At 43.9% G+C, this 27,127-nt stretch overlaps 1 protein-coding gene across 1 annotated transcript; it reads left to right on the top strand.

Annotated features, from left to right (window-relative positions):
* The first annotated feature begins 296 nt into the window (after positions 1-296).
* Positions 297-24,348, top strand: Utp14a (UTP14A small subunit processome component). The gene is made up of 15 exons (XM_052170801.1): positions 297-404; positions 1,993-2,068; positions 2,830-2,900; positions 3,695-3,759; positions 6,287-6,429; positions 6,659-6,814; positions 15,195-15,314; positions 15,417-15,511; positions 16,088-16,211; positions 16,297-16,374; positions 16,935-17,322; positions 19,317-19,714; positions 20,413-20,606; positions 20,714-20,813; positions 23,946-24,348. Exons 1-15 carry the CDS (start codon positions 379-381, stop codon positions 24,210-24,212), a joined length of 2,301 nt encoding a protein of 766 aa, XP_052026761.1. The 5' UTR covers positions 297-378; the 3' UTR covers positions 24,213-24,348.
* The last annotated feature ends 2,779 nt before the right edge of the window (positions 24,349-27,127 follow it).

Here is a 27,127-nt window from a genome sequence, read left to right on the forward strand (position 1 = left end):
GTTGCGTGACAGAGTCCAACGGGGCCTGGCTTTTTTGTTTGGTTTTGGTTTTTGCTCCGTCCCTGACAGCACAGCACCCTCGCCCTCACCTCACTAATCTCGGACAGCAAAAGAACCGAACGCCAGGGAAACGCCACCGCTAAACTAGAAACCTCCAACAAGACTGGCAAGTCCCACCCACCAACTGTTCCGACCACTGCCAGGTTTTACGTCGACCAATCATGGAGCGCCTTCAATACTTTGCAAGCCTCTCCCTGGGCGGAAATGACGCGCATTGTCGTGCCTGATTAGCGGAAGCAAAAGTTACTTTGCGGCAGGCACCGAGCTGCTCTCTCTTTGGCTTCCGTTCGTGACCCATGTGAGTTACCGGCTACAGTGATGAACTCGACCAAAGCTACGAAGGGGTAAGACGTAAGCGGGAATAGGAGATTCCCGGGTATTTTTTGAGGGCTGAGTTTCCTGTATTTAGGGAAATGGAAGCCGAACTGCTGTTTTTTAGAGATTCGCCTCCAAAGACCCTGCCAGTAGTTAATGTATCGGCGACTAATCCTAAAGTCCCTTAGTTTAAATTGATTTTGCTCCTCTGTTTCTCGGCTCTTATGCTGCATCGCTGTTAGGTCTGATGGTCGTCTGACTCTTGGCAAAGTTATTATTGATTTCCCTTTATTTGTCACGTGCGCATTTTCTGCTTCTGCCACGCGCGACCTGCGCTTGCAGTTGAGTGACAAGTTGTGCGAGAGTCAGCCACAGTATTTCCTCCCCTCTGGTATTTCATATTTTACCCCTCAACGTTCGAAAATCTAAATGTAGTTGGTTTGGTAATGTTTGCCTAGTAAATACCGAGATCCACTGTTAATAGGTTCTTCCGAAATTCTAATCACCTTAAACACCCCTTTTGTTCATTTGATTTCAGTCATTACCCTATGTCCCCAGTTCTGGGAACAAATTATCAACATTACATTTTTAATAAGTTGCACTTAATCAAGGCACCTGACCAGTGAGAGATGCATAGAAGCATTAATAGTATGTTTTCTTTTTCTTTTTTTTTTTTTTTTTTTGGATTTGTTTTGTTTGTTTGTTTGTTTTTGGGTTTTGGTTTTTTGTTTTTTCTTTTGAGACAGGGTTTCTCTGTATAGCCCTGGCTGTCCTGGAACTCACTCTGTAGACCAGGCTGGCCTTGAACTCAGAAATCCACTTGCCTCTGCCTCCCAAGTGCTGGGATTAAAGGCATGCCCCGCCACCACCACTCGGCTAATAGTATGTTTTCGAATGTTTACAAGGTTACCCAGTTGATGGCGGTGCCCACCTTTAATCTCAGCGCTGGGAAGGTAAAGGCAGGCTAATCTCTTAGTTCGAGGTCAGGCTGATTTAACAAAGCAAGTGCCAGGACTGCTAAGGCTACACAGAAAAACTCTTGTCTCAAAAAAAAAAATAATAATAAAATAAAAAACACATTTAAGTGGTTAATTAGGAAACTCTCTTTTGCCTCAAAAGACAGCAGTAGCTTCAATGGGAAGTTGAAGCATAGTAAGTAATAGAAATGTAGTGTCAGAACCAGTGTTGTCTTTCCCATGTGATATTGTCATCTTGGAAGTGATGCCTGACTGCCTTCTAAAAACAGTTTAGCTAATTACCTTCTGTTTTGGTTTTGCTCCTCATCTCAGATAAGAATACTCAGAACTGAACAAACTTGAGATATTTGTTTACACCAGTGGTTCCTAACCTTCCTAGTGTTGCTGTGAGGACCCTGACCACCCCCCAACCATGAAGTTATTTTCGTTGCTTCTTCATAACTGCAGTTTTGCTACTGCTATGAATTGTAACATGAATAATGTCTGATGTGCAGGACACCTGACTCATGACCCACCGGAAAGGACCTTTTGGCCCCCTGTGGGTCTTGACCCACCGGTTGAGAGCCATTGGTTTAAAAGTTATTTTAATTAGAAGAGTTATTTCATGTTCTAATGTTTCTATGTTGCCTTTTTAAAACAGCCTTGTGGCTTTGAGCCAGCAGGATGATCTAATGGATTTGCCAACTAACTACCCCTTGAGTGCCAGTGAAGATGAGGTAGGTGAGGGCTGTTGAACTGACTCAAAATTGGGTGAACAAAACATTCCTGGAGAGGAAAGGGGACTAGAAATATGTGTGTGTGGAAAGAGGGTAACTAAACTCTAATATATGGGGTTTTTGGGTTTTTTTTTTGTTTGTTTGTTTGTTTGTTTTGTTTTTTGTTTTTTTTTTTTATTTTTCAAGGCAGGGTTTCTCTGTGTGGCTCTGGCTATCCTGGAACTTGATCTGGTGCTATCTGAATTTTAAATCTATTCCCCTGACAAAACTACTTAAATTGTTTTTCCTCTTTCTGTGTAAGATATTTTAATACCAGCACATAGGAAGCAGAGCCTGGTGGATCTCTTATGATTTTGAGGCCAGCCTGGTTTAAAGAGCAAGTTCCAGAATAGCCAGGGTTACATAGTGAGACCCTGTCTCAAAAAGGGCAGTGGGGGTTTTCTTCTGAGGAAAAAAACCACTTTGATAACTGTGGCTATGATTTAAACCATTAGTCAGTGTTTCTGTACAAAAGAAATACATTCACTGTTTTCTTAAAATCAGGACATTAGCTCCCAAGTTACCAAGGATCTGCATTGCTTGTGAAGATAATGTTTGGATTCTGAAACAATTCCTAATTCCAATTTCAGCTTGTATTAGAGTGTTTACATATAAATATTTCATCTCTACCAACCAGAACCAACATTTTTAGATGGACTTGTTTCCAAGTTGTCTCTCCCCTCCTTTCATTGTCCTGATGGAGTTTCCTTTTCTGTGTCTAGGGGGACAGTGATGGAGAAAGAAAACATCAAAAACTTCTGGAAGCAATTGGTTCTCTTAATGGAAAAAATAGGTAACGCCTCTGTGAGGTTGGACACCTTATAATTAGCTTGCTCTTCTGTGTGTGGGCATACATATGCTATAGAGCACAAGTAGACATGAGGGGAACTTGTAGAAGTTGGTACTTTCCACTATGTGGAGGATCAATCTCAAATAGTTCTGCCTGGCAGCAATGGCCTTTACCTCTTATGTTATCTTCCTGACTGTATAACTAGCTGTTCCTGAGACTCTTATTGTCTTTTGTAACAACCCTAGCACCTGTGTGTAGCATATAGTTTAAAAAAAAAACTGTATGATTGTTGGCTACTTTCCTTATCGCTATAATTGTATTAGAACATTGCACTTTGGGACCTTTAATTTACCAATAGTCTTTTGAAGCATTGAATACATATTAACCCCATTAAAGAAGGCAATTAAATTTTATCTCCATGGTCAATCATTTGTAAGTGACAAGTCTTGGGTTCAAATCCATTTGTTTGTGCTTAACTCTTTTCCTTGTACTACACTGTATTTTTCAAGGGCTAAGTCCATATTAAAAGATGAGATATTGATCATGTTTCTATGTTTTAGGAACAGTTTGGTTGCTCGGTGACAAAAGCAGACTGTTGGGGTCGTGGGTTATAAAACCAAAGCTGCCTTCGAAAAAAGAAATGTTGTACTTAAAAGGTGTAGCTCACTGGTAGCACACCTGCATAGCATATATGAAACCCTAGATTCCAGCACCTTTGAAGCAAAGTAATGAGAATAAGTGTTCCCCATGTAAATTTGTCTATTTCTATTGTATGATTTTTTTCCCCCTAATTTCAGGTGGAAGTTGCATGAGAGATCTGAGGCTGGTCTGAAAATATCTGAGTTTAATGTTAGTTCTGAAGGTGAGTTTTCAAAAGGTGTTTATTTGTGGAACCATAAATATTTACCTGTGAAACTAGGTTAAGGATAGTTGAGTGAAGATGCTGAGATCAGTACTGCCTCTGGAGCTCAGTAAGATGCTTACTTGTTTTCCATTAATTTTTTTTTTATTTATTCAGTTTACGTCCTGATCACAGCTCGCGCCCCCCCCCACACACACACACCCAGTCCCACCCTTACAACTCCTCATTACCCGCTTCCCTTCTCAAAGAAGAAGTCCCCCTCACGTACCACTCTGCCCTGGTACATCAAGTCCCAGCAGACCTAAGCACATCCTCTCCCACTGAGGCCAAACAGGGCAGTCTAAGGGGGGAAATGGATCAAAGGCAAGTAACAGTCAGAGACATCCCTGCTCCAATTATTAGGGAACCCACATGGAGGCCAGCCTGTACATCTGCTACAAATATGTAGGGGGCCTAGGTCTAGCCCATACATGCTCTTTGACTGGTGGCTCAGTCTCTGAATGGGCCCAAGGTTAATTGGCTCTGTGGTCTTCTTGTGCTGTCCTTGACCCATCCAGCTCCCTCAATCCTATCCCCCACTCTTCCACAAGACTCTGCAAGCTCCACCTTGTTTAGCTGTGGGTCTGCCTCTGTTTCCATCCACTGCTGGATAAAGCCTTTCAGGAGACAGTTATGCTAGGTTCCTGTCTGCAAGCAAGCTGAGTGTCAGTAATACTGTCAGGGGTTGGTTCTCTCCCATGGCTTGGATCTCAAGTTGGACCTGTCATTGGTTGGCCATCCCCTCAACCTCTGCTTTCCATCTTTATTCCTGAGAATCATGGAGACAGCGCAAATTTTTGGTTTGAAGGTTTTGTGGGTGGATTGGCATGGTCATGCTGGGCTACAGAAAGTGGCCATTTCAATCTCTGTATCCTCCACTGCTAGGAGTCTCAGCTAGGGTCACCCCCATCACAGGTCTCCAGCTAGTCCCAGAGGTGTACCCCACCAATTTCCATTCTCCCACACAGTTCCTTCCCTCCATCTACTTCTAATGCCTGTTTTATTTCTCCTTCTGAGTAAGATTCAAGCATCCTCATTTGTGCCTTTGCTTTTATTTAGCTTCTTTGGGTCTGTGGAGTGTAGCATGGGTATCCTGCATTTTATGGCTAATATCCACTTATCAGTGAGTACATACCATGCATGTCCTTTAGGTTACCTCACTCAGAATGATATGTTCTAGTTCCATCCATTTGCCTGAAAAACTCAAGATGTCTTTGTTTTCAAAGGCTGAATAGTATTTTGTTGTGTAGATGTACCCCGTTGCCTTTATCCATTCTTCAGTTGAGGAACATCTGGGTTGTTTTCAGTTTCTGGCAATTACGAATAAAGCTGCTATGAACATAGTTGAGCTAGTGTGCTTGTTCTATAATGGGGCATCGTTTGGATATATACCCAGGAGTGGTATATCTGGGTCTTGCCTCTAGACTTCTTGCAGGAATTGAACAAGAAAACCTCTGCAGATGACTGGTCATGTCCGCTCTAGATGAGGCGGGTATACTTGGATAATTTTAGTAAGTTTCAGCTTTCTCAGACACATGACATTTGTTTACCTCATAAGGCTCATGGGCCTTCCCTCGGCCACCTATGGGAATGTTTCTATTTTGAAGAAATTGCTATATATGAGGCCACCCCTTTTGTCCCTCTTTCACAGTGTTCCCTTAAAGAGGGTAATACAGATACCAATTATAGCTAAGCATTATGCCACATTGCACTTAGGTTACAAGCAACAGTCACTTGGGTGATTGAATCTGCTATACCATCCACTACAATGGGAAATTTCCTTCGATGACCAGTTAAGGCTGACCGTGGTGGTGGTCTTTTCCTCAAACACTGCAGAGTCTCAAGTTTTATGTTGTCGGTTTTTAACCTACTGTTTTTTTGTTTTTTTTCTCATTTCTGAAACATCAGCATCTTCCTTATGGTTCTTCCCAATGCAGCATATCACAGGGCAAAGGCTCAAGACAGAGAATCCCAGTCTTCTTCAGAAAGGAAACATGGTCTTTAAAAAACAAACAAAAAATACATGATCCACCATATGTGATGGCTTATACCTATTATTCTTTGCACTTAGGAGGCAGAAGCGGGTCAATCCTTGTGAGTTCTACATAGCAAGTTGTAGGCCAGCCGTATCTGTTAATGTTTGTCCCTACTAAATTAAAAGAGGGTCTAGTAAGCACTATCAATGCTGTGTGTAAATAACCAATTTTTTCCTTCCTGTTTTGAACTTAGGTAGCTTGAATGAGTTTTGTGCTCTAATATCACCAGTAGAACTTCTCTGAACAGTTAACAGTATGTTGCTAGTAAGCTAATTGAATTGATTCCAGGTGTTTAGAAATGTTCCCAATTAGAGGTGTCACTATGGCTAGGGATAAAGGATTGAAGTAAGAATTCTTTGTACTTCCCTGTACATTTGCCAGGCCACTCCCTACATTATATTGAGAGTTTTGTCTTACTTCCAAAACTGACCAGAAAACTGGCCTTTCCACAGGCTCTGGAGAAAAATTGGCCCTTTCCGATCTGCTTGGACCTCTTAAACCTTCGTCCCCATTGGCTGCTGTCAAAAAGCAACTGAGTAGAGTCAAATCAAAGAAGACCGTGCAATTACCTCTCCACAAAGGAGAGGTTGAACGGGTAAGTTGCATAGAAAGTAGTTCATTAAAGGGAAGAACTTGAACTGAGAAGGGAAGATTAACTAGGGGCAGCTGAAGTCTTCAAAAGTAAGCAAGTTCATCTCTAGGCTTCTGATTATTGGGATAGGGATGAGTTAGGAAATGCTGCTGCCTCCAGGTGTCTTGTTATTCTATTGAGCTTGATGTGGGATTTCATGGCCCTTTCCTTTTATGTACTTTGCTTGGTTTAGATCCGCAGAGAAGTGGCATTCAATAAAACTTCACAAACCCTCTCCAAATGGGACTCTGTGGTTCAGAAGAACCGCGAAGCAGAGCAGCTGGTTTTTCCTCTGGAGAAGGAGCCATCTTCTTTTGCTCCCATGGAACATATGTTTCATGAGTGGAAGGTGAGTGCAACACAATGAGCAAACCTTGAGGATTCAAATAGAACCTTCATCCAGTTTGAATGAGTAGATTATGCCAGCTTATGTCATTTTATTTAGTGGTCAGAAAAAGAAAGATAAGATACTGTCAGGTAATAGCCAAACCACACAGTAGCTCTGTAATCATTTTGTTTGTTATTCTTGTATTTAAAGCATGACTTTATTAGTTTTAGTGTTAAAACATCTCACTGCAGAGAGAAGGGCACAGTGATACATAAACCTATAATCCTAGCATGTGCTGTGGTGGTTTGAATACACTTGGCCCATGGGAAGTGGCACTGTTAGAAGGGGTGGCCTTGTTGGAGTACATCACTGTGGGGGTGGGCTTTGAGGTCCTATGCTCAGGTTCTACCCAGTGGGAAACAGACCCTCTTCCAGGCTGCCTGCAGAAGACAGTCTCCTCCTGGCTACTTTTGGATTAAGATGTAGAACTCTTGGCTCCTCCAGCACAGGTGTGTCTCCAAGCTGCCATTCTTCTCTTGTCTCAAGAGTCTGCCTGAGGCTAAAGTGAAGAGATTTAGATTAATTACAAAGGAAATCTCAAAAAGGCATCTCAAATCTGGCATAGACTCTGCCCTGTGGTTCACTCTTATGAAGAGCCTTTGATCAGATGGAACAAACCGAGAAAGGAAAAATATAAAATGTATGGTTCCAATATTAAAGGGGCATTAGGAACTAAAATGGAGCTAAATCCTGTATTCAAAGATATTAAATGGAATTGAGGGAGTAGTAACTTCAGAGCAAGATCCCACCCAGCTAAGCTTATTCCTTATGTGTTTGCAGTTATATGAGGGATAATTACATTAGACTTTATTGTGACCTGGTTATTTCATTTGGACAAAAGGAGATATAGTTGTGTGTCAAACTGACAAGGGATAGATTATGATCACTATTCAAGGTTCTCAACTTGACTATATCTGGAATGAACTACAATTCAGAACTTATACAGATCTTGTGAAAAGAAATAAAAGAAAAGCTTATGTCCAGGGATGATGGTACATGCCTTTAATTCCAAGAGAAAGGTAAACAGATCTCTGAGTTCAAGGCCAGCCTGCCACACAGCAAGTTTTAGGTAATGAAAAGTTTAGGTCCAGGTATGGTGGTGCACACCTTTCATCCCAAAACTCAGGCGACAGAGGCATGCAGAGCTCTGAATTCACAGAACAGCCCCGCTTAGGCAGTGAAGGAAACCATTGGCAAACAGAAAGGTGCTGGTAATAGAACAAGAGGGCCATGTTCCATCCCCAACAATCAGCAGAACTCAGCAGCTTTGTCCGTGTAGTTCTGGTTTTAGAGTGAAAAATAGAAGGAGACTACTGGAACAATTGATGCTGTTTAGCTGGAATCACTACTAAGAAATTAGTAGTGATTAAGAGACTAGCATTGCCGGGTGGTGGTGGTGCACGCCCGTAATCCCAGCACTCTGGGAGGCAGAGGCAGGCGGATTTCTGAGTTCGAGGCCAGCCTGGTCTACAGAGTGAGTTCCAGGACAGCCAGGGCTATACAGAGAATCCTGTCTCAAAAAAGAGAGAGAGACAGACAGACTAGCATCACTGAGGTGAAATCTTGTGGGAAGTATTTTCTGAGAGCACAAAGAAGCTGTGTTCCAGTGATAGACATCATGCTGGCAGCCAAAATTGGTAATCACCCAGTTGGTACTGGTTTTGAAGGCATGAAGTGATCATGGAGAGTAGCTGAGGCTTGGCACTGTGAGAGGCCAGGAAAGGCCATTAGTGAAGTTGCAGTTGACAGCCCAGGACTGAAGGGATCATGCAAAGATGTTGAGGTTTGGCACCATGAAAAGAGCCTGTGAGAGGCTCCTGGTGAAGCCTAGTTGCAGCAGAAGACCCCAGCATATTGGAGATGCCAGTTCCATGGGATGACCAACAGCAGCAGCAGTGGAGTGCAGTCAACTAGAGTTTAGGGTGCCAGAGAACAGGACTGGAGAAGTGACACAGCCCAGAAGATCATTTGTGGGTCCCAGACACTGGAACAAAAAGCCGTGAAGTTGAAGTTGCCTTGGAGACCCTAAGATGTTAGAGATGCCAGAGCCATGGGAGACCTGCTGAGGAAAGTTGCTAACGGAGTACCAGCCCAGGAGAAGGAATTGTGTTGCAGTTAACAAATCTGAAAGAAGTTGGACATCAGACATGGAGATGCAGAGTTTGGAGTTTGCCCAGCTCATTTTTGGTATTGCTTTAGTCTAGTATTTCTACATTATGACATTTTAGAATGGTAATGTATATCCTGTGATACTAGAAGTATCTAGCAAATGCAAAAAGTGATTTGCTTTTTGCTTTTGATTTTATAGGGTATTACAGTTAAAAGATTGCCTGAATCTCAGAAGAGATTTTTAACTTTGGACTTCTAAATATTGTTGAGACTGTTATAGACGATGGGACTTTTGAAGTGGGACAAAATGTATTTTGCATTACGTGTGTTATGGGACTTTTAAAGTGGGACAAATATATTTTGCATTACGTGTGCTATGGATAAGTGTGGCCCCCCATAGACTCATGGGTTTCAGTAAGCCTAAGGGGCCCAGGGAGTAGAATGTGGTGGTTTAAATATGCTTGGTCAATGGGAAGTGACACTGTTAGGAGGCCTTGTTAGAGGAAGTGCCTCACTGTGGGGGTGGGCTCAGAGGTCCTGTGCTCAGGCTTCACCGTGCAGAAGACAGTCTTCTCCTGTTTGCCTTCGGATCAAAATGTAGACTCCTCAGCTCCTCCAGCACCATGTCTGCCTGTTCACTGCCATGCCGATAATGGACTGAACCTCTGAAACTGTAAGCCAGCCAGTTAAATCTTTTCCTTTATACGAGTTGCCTTTGGTCATAGTGTCTCTTCACAGCGACGAAATCCAAACTAAGACAATCGCCAACATAAAGGGAACATACTAAGGTTTTTTTTCTTTTATATAATTGATTTTTATTTATGTTCTTGGTTTTTTGCCTGCATGTATGTCTGTGTGAGGATGTCAGAAGCCCTAGAACTGGAGTTAGACATGTATAAGCTGCCGTGTGGTTGCTGGGAATTGAATTCAGGTCCTATGGAAGAGCAGCAAGTGCTCTTAACCACTCTTAGAGAGCCAACTCTAGCTCCTTTGTTTTATTTCTTATTCCTTAGTTTTATTTTGTGATATTACTCTTTAATGACAACTTTAGCAAATTACTCATGACTGAATTGAGAGGAGTATCTTAAAGCTATGTTTCTCAAACACTAACCCCTGCCACTTTGTATAATCCATGGGTATGTAAGTTGGATGGGTTTTAATGTACCAGCTCTCCTTTTGGGGGGGGGCATGTTTTTTTTTTTCCAAGACAGGGTTTCTCTGTGTAGCCCTGGCTGTCCTGTCTCACTCTGTAGACCAGGCTGGCCTCGAACTCAGAAATCCGCCTGCCTCTGCCTCCCAAGTGCTGGGATTACAGGCGTGCGCCACCACGCCCAGCTCAGCTCTCCTTTATTGTTAGGCATTCTTCCCATTTTAGTGGTGGTGAAATCTCCTTATACATGAAATTTTGGTAGTGAACGATGGGGATCAAGTAGAATGCCAGTTACATTCTTGGCAAAATTAAAGTTGATCCCTAAGAGTCTGTAATATTTACTATATGAACAACTTCAGATCAGCCAGCCGACTTTCCTAGTAGACCATTATTAGTACTGGTCTCTGCTAGACTGGTCTGGGTTCAAGAAGAAATAGTCAAAGCAAATACTACCTAAACCATAGATAGATAGATAGATAGATAGATAGATAGATAGATAGATAGATAGATAGATCGATAGATCGATAGATCGATAGATCAATAAATATTTCTTCATATTTCTCTATTTTTCTATGTTTTCAAAAAAAAACAGAAATGATAAGTGTCTTTTTATGTCAGGAAATTGAGCTAATCAAAGCTAGTTAAAACTCCATTTCTTGCACTATAACTAAACATAGTCATTTCTTAGGGACTTGAGTTCTGTTTTCTGATGGTATTTTTGAAGTCACTAGCATTCTCTTTCCAGGATCCTTCCTTTTCTACATGAAAAAGAGATCAGATACAAAGTGTGGCTATGGAGGGAGAATTTAAGGTAAAATGTAAGAGGTAGTCACAGTTTACAGAGTTCAAAAATATAAAGTATGCCAGGCAGTGGTGGCGCACGCCTTTAAGCCCAGCACTTGGGAGGCAGAGGCAGGCAGATTTCTGAGTTCCAGGACAGCCAGGGCTACACAGAGAAACCCTGTCTCGAACAATAACAACAACAAATAAAGTGTAGAAGATACATAGTGATGTCTCACCCCACCCCATCTCAATTTTTATTTGTTGATTTAGAGTTTTATTTATATATTCATGGTTTTTATCTGCTTTTTGATGGAGAAAGTAGTTTACACACTGTTCTGCGCCTTGCTTTTTCCAAATGAGAGTGTAATCTGGGAGGTAACAGGAGACATAGCATGTTGGTGGAGCAGACTACACTGAGAATGGCACAGCCTCTTCCTCGGTGAGCAGGGCTATCCTGAGAACCTGTGCTAGTGTGGAACAAGATGATGACGTTTGGTTTAGCAGCTTCCAGTTCTTTTCTCACAAATTAGAAGTTCAGAGTAGCAGAGGGTAATAAATCAGGATTCTGGGGGGTGGACAATCAAAAAAGCCTGCACTGTAGTTTGGGTTTTGCTTTGTAAAATTGCATTTAACTCCAGCTGAAGAGAATTGAGACAACGCAGGAGAAAGCATTCATAAAATGCAAAGTGCTATAAAGGACATAAGGTAACCTCTACCCCATCTCTCTCCTTCCTTTCAGTCACCATCTGCATTTCCCGAGGTGCTCCCTGTTTATCCTTTGTCTCAGAGGGAGTTCATTAGAAATTGCTGGATGAAGCCTACATATGGTGATGCATGCTTTTAATCCCAGCACCTAGGATGCAGAGGCAGGTGGATGGATCCCTTTTGAGTTCCAGGCTAACCAGGATGACACAGTGAGACCCTGTTTCAAAGACAGAAAGGGGAAAGGGAAGAGAGAGAATAAATGATGAGTATCCTCACTGGAGAGTGAAGATTTGTGATGTACACTCACTGTTTGGTTTGATTTTGAGGCAGCATCTTGCACGAGATAGCCTTGACTCTTTACATCAACCTCTCAGGGTCCTGGAATTGCAGGCATGCACCACCATACCTGGTACTTAGACCAGACTTTTAAAGGCTGTGAGCATCAGCAGACCTAATCTGAACCACTAACTGCTTTTTATAAAAAGTGAAGTGCTAGGTTGTGTATCATAGCTTTTGCCTGCAATCCTAGCACTTGGGAAACGGAGGAGGAGTGCCCTAAGACCCATCTCAGAAAAGGCATAGACTGCTTAGGCAGAGTGTGCTTGCCTACAGTTCCTGCACTTAGGGAAAGACAAGAGGATTTCTGGTTCGAGGCAGATTCAAGGAACGTAGGGCTGGACATGATAGCGCAGGTCTGTAATCCTAGCTGTTTGGGAGACTGAGGCAGGTTTGAAAGGTCTAACCAGCCAGGACAGTTGGACAACATTCTGCCTCCAACTAAAAACATTTTAAAGTTGAGGATAGAAGAAAAATAGGAAAGTTAAATTCTGTTTTAAGCTTTTACAAAAGGAAGCAAATGTCACTATTGTCTAATGGGGGCAAGCTTTGGGAAGAGCTGGTTTCCACTGCTGTTCTTACAGTCTCCTTCTTGTCACACTGCCACTTGTCTCCAATGAGTCTCCAGATTCCCTAATCCAACGCCTTGAGAGTGAGTCTTGAGCCTCTTTGACAGCGCACTGGCATACCACATCCTCAGGCGCTCATCCTTGGCGTCTGTTCTGCACTCTCGATGCCTTTTTTCGCCAGCTTTTCATGGGCCTTTCAATTCTTACTCTGCGAGTTGGCTGTCACTCTCAATCTGTCTCAGACTCCAGTTTCACGGCCTCTGTGACAAAGCAGGCATCTTTCTAAAGCAGTCTTGTAAAATCTGTCATGGCTCCAGGTACCTGTTTTCTCTTCAGTTTCATTTCCGCTGCCCTGGTCAAGGTCCTCACAACCATCAAGATTTCCATCTTGAAACCCAGAGTTGTTTGTCACTGTCCTACTTAAAATCCATCATGAGACAGGAAAATGGCCCAGTAAGTAAGGGTGCTAGCTGTCAAGCTGTTTAACAGCTTGAGTTCTGTCCTGAGGACCCACATGGTGAAAAGAATTGACTCCCAAAATTTGTCCTCTGACTTCCATCTGTACACCATGGCAAGAGTGTGTGTACGTGCATGCTCTTACACACACACACTATCAATCAATGTAAAACTTAAAGTGAAGTCCATCAAAGGCACTCTACTTAGAGAACAAAATATCAAAATGCCTAGTGTTGTAGCTGTGCAGAACAGCACATTGTTCTTAGGCAGCATTCATTCCCTGGTACCTGTGTTTTGTTTCTGCTCATCTGTTTGGTAGAATTGTGTTTAAGCCTCAAAGCCTGAATCTAAGAGTGACTTCCTTCTCTGTCTAACCCACCCGTCTCCTAATCAGAATTCATGGTTCCTTCATGTGCGCTTACCATTATAGAATAACATTTAACCCATTAATGTTAGCTTGTTAATAGCATATATAGCTCTTTGCTCTGAGCTTTATGAAGACAGGATCTATCTTAATTAATTGTGTAGTCCTAGCACCCCTCACAAGTGCCTGGAATGTAGCTACAATCAATAAATGTTGGCAAGTTGAATTGAATTTGAAGGGCGATTACAACATTGTAATATAAATCACTTTGTAGCCTGTGATTGATCACTGCTGCAGATACTAAAAATGGAAGAACATGTACCTTTACCATTCAGTAGAAGAGGTTTATGGCGAAATCAATAGCACCGTGTAACATGTGATGATGTGTATTTATGCCTTTGCTCAGATATTTGTAAGTTAATACTGACCATGATGCATGTGGCCACTGAAGAAAAACGTGCATAATATGTGTATGAGGCTTGAAAGTGGCTGTTGCCTAAGGCTGTCTCTGTGCCTTGTCAGGACAGACCGTGGTGTGACTGGCCTGATTATTTTAGTCATACTCACGATGTCAGTCAAGCAGCAAATGGGGTTTTTGATTGACATGTGAAATGACTGGTGCACAGTTTATTTATTTCATAGATACCACCTGTCATGCAGAAGTGGAAGCTAAGGAGTTGGAGCCAAAGTTAGAAAATGAATCGAGTTCAATTTTATCCACAAGGAAGCTGGATGATTCCATGAAGGTCATAGTTTTTAAGAAGCAATGTCTTTTGATGCTCAGGGGATTAAAACATACCCTGCCTTAAAGTAAAGTACTATGAAAATGTACCTAAGAATGACTGTACTTGTCTTGTTCGTACTGACTGGAAAGTTGGGAGTCAGACAGCACCACATACCTGTGATGCCAGAGCTTGGAAGCCCTAAGGCTTAGAAGTTTGAGGCCTGCCAGGCTGTGGTATACATGGTAAGACCCTATAGCATAAAAACGAAAAAGAGGCCTCAGCAGAGTTACAGCTCAGTGAAACAGCACTTGCCTCACCTCATATCCACACGGCCCTGAGTTCAATCCTCAGCATTACCTAAATACATAAGCGCATTAAAAATTCTAGTTCTCTCTGGGTTGGCTTTCCCAGTTAATATGATCAACGGCAAATAATGCTTAAGATCTAACATCTCCTTCCCTGTAGAACTATTCCTTAAAGGATGCTTATGATAAGACCTTGAGATTCCCACCTATAAGGTAATTAATAAGTGCTTCTTTCAAATATATATAGCATTGTAGGGATCTTTTACTTTCTTTGTCTCAGAAGCTTGCTATATCACCCAGCCTGGTCTTGAACTTGTACCTGTCATCCTGTCTTTGTCTCCCAAGTGCAAGGATTATAGGCATGCATCTCCATCACTCCTGACAGTTTTGGACTTTTAAAATTTACATGACAATTTGGTACTGCGCTCTTCTGAGCATTTAACTTAAAGATATCATGCTTAGATTCTTGGGAAAATAGAGTTCTGTTTTCTGATCACTCATAATGGAAAGTGATCCCCAAAGTATTTATGAAAGAGATCCTGGGGCTCCTTGTGGAAATTGTCTTAATTAGAATATTTTTAAAAATTCAAGCTGGGTGTAGTAGCACCTACCTATAATCACAGCACTAGGGAAGTTGAGACTGGAAGGCAACATGACTTCCGGGGCAACCTAGAGTTCCAGGCCAGCCAGGGCTAGCTTTATCTTAGGGGGAAGTGGGGGAGGGGTCAAGGAAAAAAGAGAGAGAATGTTTAAGATTGAGAATAAAATAAGGCATTGTCTATTCCTCCGAACAGTCAGATTAGAACCTAATATCTGACGTGCTTTGTTATCTCCTAAAGGCAAGAACTCCACTGGAACAGGAAGTTTTTAACCTCCTCCATAAGAACAAGCAGCCAGTGACAGACCCTTTATTGACTCCTGTGGAAAAAGCCTCCCTCAAAGCCATGAGCCTGGAGGAGGTAAGTGGTGTATGTGGAGCATTTGACACACAGAGGCGTGCTGTGCGTCTCCCAGCCTTTGATATCAAGTCCAGAAGTCACTGTAAATGTCATTCGTTGTAGGCTAAGATTCGCAGAGCAGAGCTTCAGAGGGCCCGAGCTCTGCAGTCCTACTATGAAGCCAGGGCTCGAAGAATGAAGAAAATCAAAAGTAAAAAGTAAGGAAGCTATGGATCTCCTGGAAGAAAATGGTGTGGCTAATCACCACTTCTTTGAAGAGAACTTTTAGCATGACAGTTAGTGTCATGGAAAAGAAAGAAGTCTGGAGTAGAAATGACTGGTCATCTTGTCCTAACCACGCTCCTGTAGTTGTGCCTGCTTCAGTAACACACTCTCCTCTGGCTTTAGCCTTCATGCTTGACTTTGACAAGAAGAGAATTGTTTGGTAACTTTCTCTCCTTCCAAAAGAACATGAAGTGGTTCTGCAGAGTAAGCTCCGACTTTCCACAGCTGTTGAATCCAGTAGGACTTGTCTTTGGCCGTTTTGCCTCTGTGGAACTCGTTCTGTTCCTCCTTAGAGCTGTAGAAACAGGAGAGTCTGCGCTGCAGAAGTCTAAAGAGTCTGAGTCTGTCAGGCCTGTCAGGTTCCATCCTGGCTCCCTCCAAGTCAGCCAGCTGTGCGATAGCCATTCTAGCACCCGAGTAAGGAAAGCCCTTGGATAGCATGGCTGCTTTTGCATGTGGCATTCAGGGTTCCAGCCAAACCTAAGCTCCCACCTCCTCTTACCCTGTAGATACCACAAAATTGTGAAGAAGGGAAGGGCCAAGAAAGCCCTAAAAGACTTTGAGCAGCTGAGGAAGGTTGACCCCGATGCTGCATTGGAGGAACTGGAAAAAATAGAAAAAGCCAGAATGATGGTGAGATTGCCTCTTGCTTTCCACAGCTTTGCCAACAACTGTCCCTAGCTGGTGTTACAGGTCTCACCCTGTCCTTGCTTTCCAGGAGCGAATGAGCCTAAAGCATCAAAACAGTGGGAAATGGGCCAAGTCAAAGGCCATTATGGCCAAATATGACCTGGAGGTAAGAGATGGACAAGACAAGAGGTGATGGAATTGGAGGGGAAAGGACAAGCAGTACTGAAGGAGATGGGAAAGCCTCGAGGATGAATGAGGAGGACGATAGAGACGTCAGGAAAAGGTTTAAGGCAGAGAGGAAACCGACCAAGAAAAAGGTGGAAAGATTAAAAAAAAAAAAAAAAAAAGAGGGAGGAACTTGGTTGTTTTGTTTTTTTTAATTGTTGTCTTTCCATTTTATTCCTTGGCTACTAACACAGTGCATGTACTGTTTAAACAGTAGGTGCCAGTAGGAAATGCCAAATAAATAGGAAAACCAAGCTGGCAGCTCAGTGGCAGAGAGCACTTACCCAGCATGCGGAAAGCCCCGGCTCCCATCCCCAGCACTCTGAGGAAAAACAGAGGCAGCAGCTTAAGCAGGACCCAGTGAAGGTCGGGCTGGGCCTCCTAGTGAGGCCCTGTGAGGAAAGGGCAAGGAAAAGAAAGGCCGCTTTAAGACATGAAGGGAAAGGTATTTCTGTGGTCAGTAATGACACCTCTCCTGCGCTGGGGCCCTCCTTCCTCTAGGCCCGCCAAGCTATGCAAGAACAGTTGGCTAAGAACAAGGAACTGACACAGAAGCTGCAAGTTGTTTCAGAGAGTGAGGAGGAGGGAGGTGCTGACGAGGAGGAAGCCTTAGTTCCTGATGTAGTGAACGAAGTGCAGAAGACTGCTGATGGACCCAACCCCTGGATGCTCAGGAGTTGTAATCATGAAGCAAAAGAAAATGAGACCCAGGCCAACTCTGAACAACTGCCTGAGCCTGCGGCCCATGAGTTTCCTAAAAATGAGGAAACTGACAAACCAGTGGCAGAGGAAGATGGTTTGTTGAAGGAATTGGAGAAAAGGAGATCCCTTAGGAAAAGATCTGAGCTCAACCAGGATGTCGAGCCACTGGGCCACCAAGAAACAAAAGGTGAGCTGTGAGGAGGTGGAAGGGACAATTCCATATTGCTGTGGATGGTCAGAGAAAAAGACGTCCATCCACACGTGCTACACAGTGACTGGGCTCTAGGGTCTTGTCAAGAGTGTGGCCAGGTCCCTGAAGTGAAATTAGACTTAGAATAACTGCATTTGATAAGCAAATGCAATATGCTCCAACACATTTTCTGCTCTTGGGGTTTGTACTCTTCAGAAAAAGACATTACTCATTCAGCCTTTGAAAAGAGGGCGTGGCATAGCATTCCTGGTACCTACAGACTTGCATCTACTAAGATGGTATCAAGCTAGTTGCATGTTCAGACTTACAGGTAGATGGGAGAAATTGTGAAACTGCTTTAAATGTCTGGAGCCTAAGTTTTACTTTTAGTTTTTGTCTTGCTTGTAAAGGGAGGAAGTGGCATGTTTAGCCCTTTCCCATGTCCTTGGTCTTCTGACAAGATTTTCTATAAACAATATTCATGCCCTAGAGGCTGCTTAATTTTTATTTATTTATTTTTTATTTTATTTTTTGCCCATGCTGGCCTTACACTATGTTGTCAAGGATGGCTTTGAACTACTTGTGGCGTGCTAGAATTACAAGTGTGTGCCACCAGCACTGGTTTTATCCAGTGCTAGAGACTGAACCCAAGGCCTCATGCATATTAGGCAATCATTCTACTGAGCTACGCCCCTAGCCTATAAAAATGATTTTTAAGCATTGCTATTAGAATGTATTGTGATGATCTTCACAGAAATGTTCTCAAGTGGAGATTTCTAGAATTAGGAATTATAAGCAATCATTTCCGGGGATTTTGAGACGCAGCATTAAAGGCTCAGATTGTGGAACAAGCCTCTACAGCTACAGAATGCCAATAGTTTTTTTCTGAGCCCCTTAAGAACTAGTTATCTAAGTCAAGTGTGCTGCCCCCCTACAGTCCTGGCCCTTAGGAAACTGAGATAGAAAGTTGAAGGCCAGCCCAGGGAGAGTGGAGGGAGTTGATACAGGTAAACAGAAAGATGAGCCCAGCTAGTGTCACATAGCAGAACAAATAATGGCCTAAAATAGGAGGAAGTCATGGATGTCTTTCCCCCATCCCCCACCCCATCGAAATGGGCTTAGAAACGTATTTTTGAAAAATATTGGTACACCTACCTATCTCAAGGTCATATCTAAAATGATACAACACCTTCAAGCCAAGGCTAGGAAGCAAGGTCCTTGCAGTGGGTAGTTCAGAAGTATAGTATGCTATAAAAAGCACCTACTTCATTTTTTTCTTGACCAGGTCAAACTCAACAGGTTATAAAAGGTGCTTAAGATTATGTAGTGAAAGGGGGAGATAGGTTCAAATGACATGTACTTACGTGAAAAAATAAGGTTAGTTAAGTACCTTGCACACGCCTTTAATCCCAGCACTCCCATAACATGGGAGGCAGAGGCGGGCAGATATTTGTGGGTGCAAGGTCTACAAAATGAGTTCCAGGACAGCCAGAGCTACACAGAGAAACCCTGTCTCAGAAAAAGTAGCTTCAGTTGGGCAGTGGTAGCACACGCCTTTAATCCCAGCACTTGGGAGGTAGAGGCAGGCGGATTTCTGAGTTTGAGGCCAGCACTACATGGAGAAACCCTGTCTCGTAAAACCAAATAAAATAAAATAAAATGTAGCCTCTGCCTTTTTTTTTTTTTTTGAGTTTTTGGATAGCAGTGAAGCTTAATGGCAGATGATTTGTACCAGGCCGTGGGTTTGATCTCAAGCACCACACTTTAAACATAAATAAAAAGAACTTGGGGTAATCTTTCCAAATGGAGTTTACTATACAGGAAGTTAAGCCCCATCCTGGTCATGAGCAGGCAGTCACCTGATTGTTCATATTAGTACGTATTCATGGTACCCAGCACTTAGTAGTTACGTGACAAATACTTGTTAACTGGGCGACTTCCAGGTTTCATCTCTGGTAGCTTTCTTTTCTTTTTCTGCCCCCGCCCTTCAGATTCTACCAGCCAGGAGGTTTTGTCTGAATTGAGGGCATTATCTAAGAAACTCAGTAAGGAAAACCATCTATCCGAGAAGCAAAAAGAGAGTCCAGCAAAGACTCTTAGCCTGGTCCAGGAAGAGGAACCTGTCCCAGAGGAAGATGAGCCTCTATTGCTGCAGAGGCCAGAGAGAGTACGAACTCTGGAGGACCTAGAGGAGCTAGGTAAAGAGGACTGTCTTCCAAATAAGGATCTCCCTAGACCTTCAGGAGAAGGGGAGCAGATGAGGAGGAACCCACAGACTCAGACCAAGGGCAAGAACAAGAAGGAGCAAATGATCAGTCTACAGAACCTCCTGACTACAAGAACTCCTCCAGTGACGTCACTGGCGCTTCCAACAACAGTAGAGGAATTGGTGAGCAGAGCCAGGATCTCTGGCTTGTGGTGGGGTAGTTGACAGTTGAACAGGATGGGTCCTTCTTACACACAGCACAGTAAGGTCAGGTTGGTATCTTGGCACCATGCTGGGCCCAAGTGTCAGTTTAACAGATGCAGATATGTGGACACAGCTGAGCCACACATGCTGCCTGAATTCTGAGCCACTAAAGTTCCCTGGAGTGACTGTCAACCTGCCCTCAAAGGAGAAGGCAGCCACTGAATGCTCTGACTGGATCCCAGGCACCATTCAGAGGTCAGTGACTGGTCTGCGAAAGCTCCCTTCACTCAGTTCCACCAACCAGTGCTCAGCCCTCCATCCCAACTCCAAATCAAGTGATTTAAACTAGTAAAACAAGGCACCTTGGATGTCTTAAGATGCTGGAAGTCCACATTCTGCCCAGGCCACTTGGAGCTTCTGTTATTAACACAGGCCATCTTTTCTCTGACCCTAAAACTTCCTTCTTGAAAGTTAAAAATCATGTCATGATGACAAGCTAAGGATATTTACCCTAGAGAGAAAGAAGGAAAATGGAGCATGATTGGCTGATTGGTTCCTATTGCGAATTGATCCTCCTTTCCACACTTCCCCCTAGGGGGCGCTAAGATGTCATAACCCAGGATTCAGTCTTGTCATGAAGTACTCTCGAAGAAGTTCTTGCTCTTGTTTCTTCCCAGGATGATGAGGTGGCGAGACACCAAAAGCAAATGATAAAGGAAGCTTTTGCTGGGGATGATGTCATCAAAGAGTTCCTAAAAGAGAAGAGAGAAGCTATCCAGGCCAATAAGCCAAAGGATGTGGATCTGACCTTGCCTGGCTGGGGAGAGTGGGGCGGGATGGACCTGAAACCCAGCGCCAAGAAAAGACGCCGGTAAGAGTGGAAAAATTCTGTCACAAGAGCACAGTTCCCCAGCTCTCCCTGAAGTGTGTCCCCTGAGCTTTTGACTAAAGTATTCCCTTTACTATTTGGTTTTCCAGGTTTCTTATTAAAGCCCCTGAAGGTCCTCCGAGAAAAGATAAGAATTTGCCCAATGTGATTATCAGTGAGAAGCGAAACATCCATGCTGCAGCCCACCAGGTGAGGTTTAGAGAGCTTCCTGCTTGCCTGATCTCCACCACCAGCTTCCCTTGCATGAGAGAACTATTTTAGCATCAGTGGTGAGAGGGATGTGTGATATTTTCCTTTTTTGGTTTGTATACTTTTGTGTTTTTAAGACAGCGTACCCTCAGGCTGGCCTTAAACTCCAAATCCTGGAGCTGGGCCTGACTCACACCTCCAGTCCCTAATTTCAGCATCCCTTAAAGACTATGATGTACCATCACACCTGGCCGGGATGTCTAATGATCACCAACAGATCAAATTTGACATTTCCACTGTGCTGTCTTAACTACTGACTAGGGTTAGTCTGAAAAGCCCCCAGGCATCTTTTCAGTTGGTCTCCCCAGATTATTGTGTTCTAAATATGAGTCTGTCAAAGTAAAAATTAAACATTCTGCAGTAGGTTTGCACTTGTAGTCAAGGTAACAACTCAGAGACTAGAAGATCTGAGCCATGTCTCAAGAAAAATAACAAACTGCGTTCCAAAATGAAGGGATTCTAAGTGGAATCTTTTGTTAATAAGCATGGGATGAGCTTCAGGTGGTGGCAGCCACCTTTAATCCCAACAGAGTCAGGTGGACTTCTACAAAGTGAGTTCTAGGACATCAAGAGCTGCATAGTAAGGCCCTGTCTCAAAAAAGTAATAATAATAATAATAAACACTGTAATCCCAGCACTCTGGGAGGCAGAGGCAGGCAGATTTCTGAGTTCAAGGCCAGCCTGGTCTATAGAGTGAGTTCCAGGACAGCCGGGGCTATACAAAGAAACCCTGTCTCGGAAAAAACCAAATCCAAAAACCAAAACAAATAATAATAATAACAACAATAATAATCAAGGGAAGTTTGCGCTACAGCAGGAAACTAGACCATGATCGTGGTCCCCTAGATATCACAGGCAATGTGGAGCACTGTTGGGTATAGTCACATAAAGTAGACAGGTTAGAAAATAGGCAGAAGATCCAGAGAGAAATTGGGCTGCTCTAGGGCTGAGCATGTGACCCAAATGACATTGAACTCCGTAACCAGTATGTTCCCTTCAGTTCTGCGTTTGCCCCTCATGAGTACAATATTGAAATGAATTATACTTGCCCGTGTAAAAGAGGAATGAACTATGTAATGCATACAGAACAGAGATGACAGTGGGGATGTAGGTCATTTGCTAGAATACTTGCCTAGCATACACAAGGCTCAGTTCCTAGCAGTGTGTACAGCTTAGCATGATCATACTTCTAATCCCTAACATCAGCACTTTAGAGGTGGAAGCAGGAAGACCAAAAGTTCACGGTCAGTTGGAGGCTAACCTGGGATACATGAGACCCCCCTCCCCTAAAAAATTGTAAGATACCATTTAGTCATATTCTGTTTGATCTTAGCTTCTAAGCCAATCACTGTAGAAAGTGTCACCACTATAACCCCAGCTGAGAATATATAGCCAGACAATGGGCTATAAATGGGTAGGGAAGGAATACCATGAGAGGGCTGCTGCAGTGGCTCCGTGGATGAAAAAGCTCTCACTGCCACGAACGATAATGGTATTTTAATCTGCAGGGGCCTACATTGCAGAAGAAGAAAGGATTGTACATCTTTCCTAAAGCTCATCCCATGTTCATTTACTATTGTCACAGCAAATTGTGAGATGATTTCCAGGAAATCATTTGTTTGTTTGTTGTTTGTTTTTAGAGGGGAATCTTGTGTATAGTGTACTCAGGCTTTGAATTCACTATATACCTGAACATAGCCTTTAACATCTGTTCTTCCTGACTCTTCCCAAATTCTTGAATTATGTGGTCCCAGGGATCGAACTTTAGACTTAGTGTGTGCTGGGCAAGCAAAACCAACTAAACTACATCCCCAACTTGCTTCTTTTTAATTAATTACCTCAGTGCGTCTCAACCTTCCTAATGCTGTGAACCTTTAACACAGTTCCTCATGCTGTGATGACCCCATTCATAAAATTATTTTCATTGCTAATTCATAACTGATTTGCTACTATTATGAATCATTATGTAAAGATGTGATATGCAGGTTATCTGATATGTGACCTATGGGAAAGTGTTCTTCAACCCCAACCACTGAATTATCTAGGCACTGTAGGAGTGCTAGAATGAAGTGTAACAAGACAGGAGAGGACTCCTGAAACTAAACTCATCTTTCAACCGTCAGTAACATATACAGAAAGAACATCGACCCAAACAAAAGATTTTCTTAGCCTAAAGGGATCCTTTTTATCCCTTATCCTTTTTCTTTCAGTACTGGGGTTGAGGAAGTATCCCTAGAGGGTAGCAAGCACTCTGCTGAGTGGAACACAAGACAAGGACCAGGAGTGCAAGGCTTCTGATCGCTCACACCACTCTGACTTTTTTTGGGGAAAAGCACTTCCCCTTTCTAGCCACCTGTTGGGGCCATGGGGGTGTTATGTGCCAGGCCAACCAGCTCTGCACCCTCTGATGCCTTAAGAGGATGGTGGGGCTGAGCACAGGCACCTGGAAGCATTCAGGATTCAGATTTAAAATATCAGCCACGAAGAGGACTGGCATGGAATCAGGCATGACAGCACATGCCTTTAATCCCAGCAATCAAGAAGCAAAGGTAGATCTCTTGAGTTCAGGCCAGCCTTGTCTACATAGCAAATTTCAGGCCAGCCAGGGCTACATAGTGACAGTCTGTCTCCAAAGAAGAAAAAGTAAGGAAGAAAGGAGAAAATAGAGAGCATTAAGAGAATAGAAGGATCGGAATCCATAAGGACGTGCAAATATTCCAGAGCTTCTTGTAGTCACAAGTGTTGTATAGAAGTACCCAGTGGTTAACAGCCTTGAAACTGGTGTAGCCAGACAGAAGTGCTCTTCTGGGTTTTCAGTCCCCAAACCATTGGCTGAGCCTGAGAGTATAGGTACCAAATAACTTCAAACAGTTTAGCACTCCTAAGATTGGGTGCTTTGGCCTCTAAAAAGCTTACCTTCCTATGATTGTCATATAAGACTGAGCACTACCTGCAACAGGCTGGTCTTAAACTTGTGATCCTCATGTCTGAGCCTTGCAAATGCTGAGGTTGCAAGCAGGAGCCATTGTGCCTGCTCCAGGCCTCACACTCAATCTCTTCTTTCCCTTCCAGGTGCGGGTGCTTCCATACCCATTCACCCACCATCAGCAATTTGAAAGGACCATCCAGAGTCCTATAGGATCCACATGGAACACCCAGAGAGCATTCCAAAAGCTGACTGCTCCCAAGGTTGTTACCAAGCCAGGCCATATTATCAAGCCCATAACAGCCGAGGATGTGGGTTACCGATCTTCCCCAAGGTCTGACCTGTCTATAATGCAGAGCAATCCAAAACGACATTCCAAACATAAAAAGCAGCTGAAGAAAAAAGCTCTATAGGTTGAAATATCTGAGGAGTGCCCTGACTATTCCTCTGCTTGGTCTGTGCTGCAAAATGAATTCCAAAACTGGCTTAACACTGTGTGTGTAGTTAAGCCATATCTGAAAAATAAAGGCATTTTTTTAACTGTTATAACTCGACTACCTTCTGTATTATCTATCTCCCTGTTGAATCTTCAAGTCACACACTTGGGATACCATAGCTTCTCTACTTAGCACTGGTCAGGGGAACTTCCTTTCATTACCAAGACTTGTAGTTCATCATGAAAACTAAGGAAATTAACCCAACTCTCTGGTTTTACATATATCACCCATCAATCACGATCCGCTGTAAATACCAGTTTATAGTCAGGAGTTGAGAAAGTACTGTGTGGTTTAACCTCTGAGTCTAGAAGCATGAACAAACCACAGCTGGATCCTGCCCTGATTGATCATAGAACCGAGCTGAAGTGGGGCCTAACTCCTGGAGTTGTAACGTTTTTGCATCTGTGAGTGTCCCAGCTCATTTGGGTTGCTGTGTAGACAATCATTTAGAGAAGATGTAGCTCAGTGGGGAGTTTGGTTTCCTCTGAGAAATAAACATTCTATCCTGCAGGAAGGATGCTCCCTAAGCACTAAGGCAACAATTCAGAATAGCTTTAGGAACTCCCTAAAACTGATTTCAGCCCACCCCGTTCCAACCCTCCCACCCACCCCCACCACCCCCCACCCCCCGGCCAGAGCAAATGAGAGTCCAAGCTGAGAGTCCACAGATGGAGAGAGACAAGCTGCAAAGACGACTAACTTAAACTAGATGATTAGATGCCTGGACGAGGTTTAGATCAACTGAGGCAAAAGCCTCTCACCAGCATGTTGAGCTGCTTCAGGCAGTGCTGTGTGCTCCAGGTCCCCAGCCTTGGGAGCTGTCACTGTACTGGGGTGGGCTTTGATGATGCAGCTGGGTTTCAGTCATTTTGCTCCTGTACACAAGCCCAATAAAACTCATTGGCTCACCAAATTGGACTTTGGTGGTATCTGTACTTTGGTCTCTCTCGGGCTGCCTGTCTGAGGTGAGTAGCCTAGTGTCTCCCCAGAAAAGGATTTTTTGTTTTTTTCACAACAGGAGTACACCAGCCTATATACCTACAAGGCCCAGGTTTGATTTCCCCTAGCAAGCCCTAAAAGTAAAGCCATGGAGGCATACTGGTTTGTAATGTAATGCCTCACACAGCAGAGGTGGGAGCTGGAAGAGCACTGTCATTTTTGTATGTCTTCGTTGTAACAAGACAGGCTTTCTCCTCCCTTTACAGGGACGTGTATGCAATCTCAGAAGTAAACCTGTTTCCTTTCTAACTCACCCAGCCAGTTCCTCACCACTGATTGAAGCAGGATGATGCCATATGGCCCTTAACGGGGACTTGTGCCTCTTTGTATCTGTGTCTGGAAGGCTGGCGGTGTCATGCAGTGGCGGAGCAAGCGCTTAGCATGCACGAGGCCCCGAACCCCACTGCACTTCATGGTCTCCCGTGGAGGCTCACCCCTCAGCCTTATCACAAGATCCAAACGGAATATGTGGAAGTTGTGAACTGTCAGAAGAAACTCGTGAGCACACTATATCCTATAGTTTCGGCTGTCGACATTTCCATCACCGCTCCTATTGCGGTATATTGTAAAGACCGGTTTTGGTCTTTACAAACCCCCCACTCCATCTGGACCTCTGTCAAGCACGCCATTACTCTCCAAATGAATTCCAAAATGGTTAGAACTCGAGCTGCCTACCCACCAATACCTTGATTTTCATAGGCAGAAGATTTCATGCAGAGTGCTAAGTCCCCTGTTACATGGTGAATCGGGAACTAGAACCTTAGGCTAACTTGGAAGCCAAAAGTCATACGACTTTTTCCCTGAATTTCTGAATGGTAACTGTGTGTGTTCTTACCAGTAGTCCTCAGGAAGTACCTGGGACTGGCTGTCAAGGGAAATAATTATAATGAGTAGCGTTCGATGCCCAAAGGGCAATTTTTAACTTATGCACTGGCTTGAGATTGTCCATAATCCGCTCCGCTAGTTCACACATACATAAATCGGTAGCCAGTGAAGCGGAATGAGGAACCTCTACCTCCTTCTGCCTCCATTTAAGATACCTCAACAGTCTTTCACTCTTAAGCACAAAGCTGCCATCTCTGTGCAAACCCGTCCCCAAATCGAAGCACCAGTAAGTGGACAATTCCTGATCTACTTTCTCGGGACCTTTCTGCGCGATGTTTGCGCTGTACAACACTAAAGTGATGCAAGCCACCCCATCCCTCTAAGGCGAGGGCAGACGCCGGAACATGACAGAAACGACGCCCACTCCCCGTTTTCCAAGCCCCCAAACGGATTCAATTGTTGTTTCGTGGGGCTTTTTTTTTTTTTTTCCTTTTCTTCCTCCGAACCTCCGAAGTGTTCTTCCTTCCTATTGGCCGAAGCTGCCCCTTGACGCCACCCCGGCTTTCTTTACTGATTGGTCGGCTCTGGATGTGCCCAAGCCTTTTTCCCAGGGTGTGGCGCCCCCCTCCCGCCCCCAACAGGGTTCTGACCCCTGGCTCCTCCCTTCCCCCACCCCCCCTCCCGTTCCGAATGGTACCGCCCTGGCTCGGCTCCCCTATGGCCCGGCCGCTGCCCTTAGGGCCCCCGGACGGGGCGGGGCACATTGGGGACGGGCAGAAGGCGGCGGTGGCGCCTTCCTGCCTAGCCCGAAGCCACCCCCGCCACCTTTCTGCAGCCCTCTTAGGTTCCACTTTCCCTTGAGCAGTTTTCGCCCTCCTTGGTAGCTCCGTCCCGTCTGTTGCAGCCCCCACTGGTCTTTTGGTCATCCCAAAGGGCGGCTTTCAATCCCAGTCCTCTGAGCTCGATACACGCCCATCCGCCTCCACCCTTGGGTTCTCGAAAGGCTT

Source organism: Apodemus sylvaticus, chromosome X (genome assembly GCF_947179515.1).
Source record: "Apodemus sylvaticus chromosome X, mApoSyl1.1, whole genome shotgun sequence".
NCBI lineage: Eukaryota > Metazoa > Chordata > Mammalia > Rodentia > Muridae > Apodemus > Apodemus sylvaticus.

What these genes read in the sequence shown, in the direction of transcription:
- Utp14a (XM_052170801.1), top strand. Translation starts at nt 379, where the DNA reads ATGAACTCGACCAAAGCTACGAAGGG. An exon ending in GTTTAATGTTAGTTCTGAAG is followed by an intron (nt 3,760 to 6,286) that starts GTGAGTTTTCAA and finishes GCCTTTCCACAG; the next exon opens with GCTCTGGAGAAAAATTGGCC. An exon ending in AAGCCATGAGCCTGGAGGAG is followed by an intron (nt 15,315 to 15,416) that starts GTAAGTGGTGTA and finishes CATTCGTTGTAG; the next exon opens with GCTAAGATTCGCAGAGCAGA.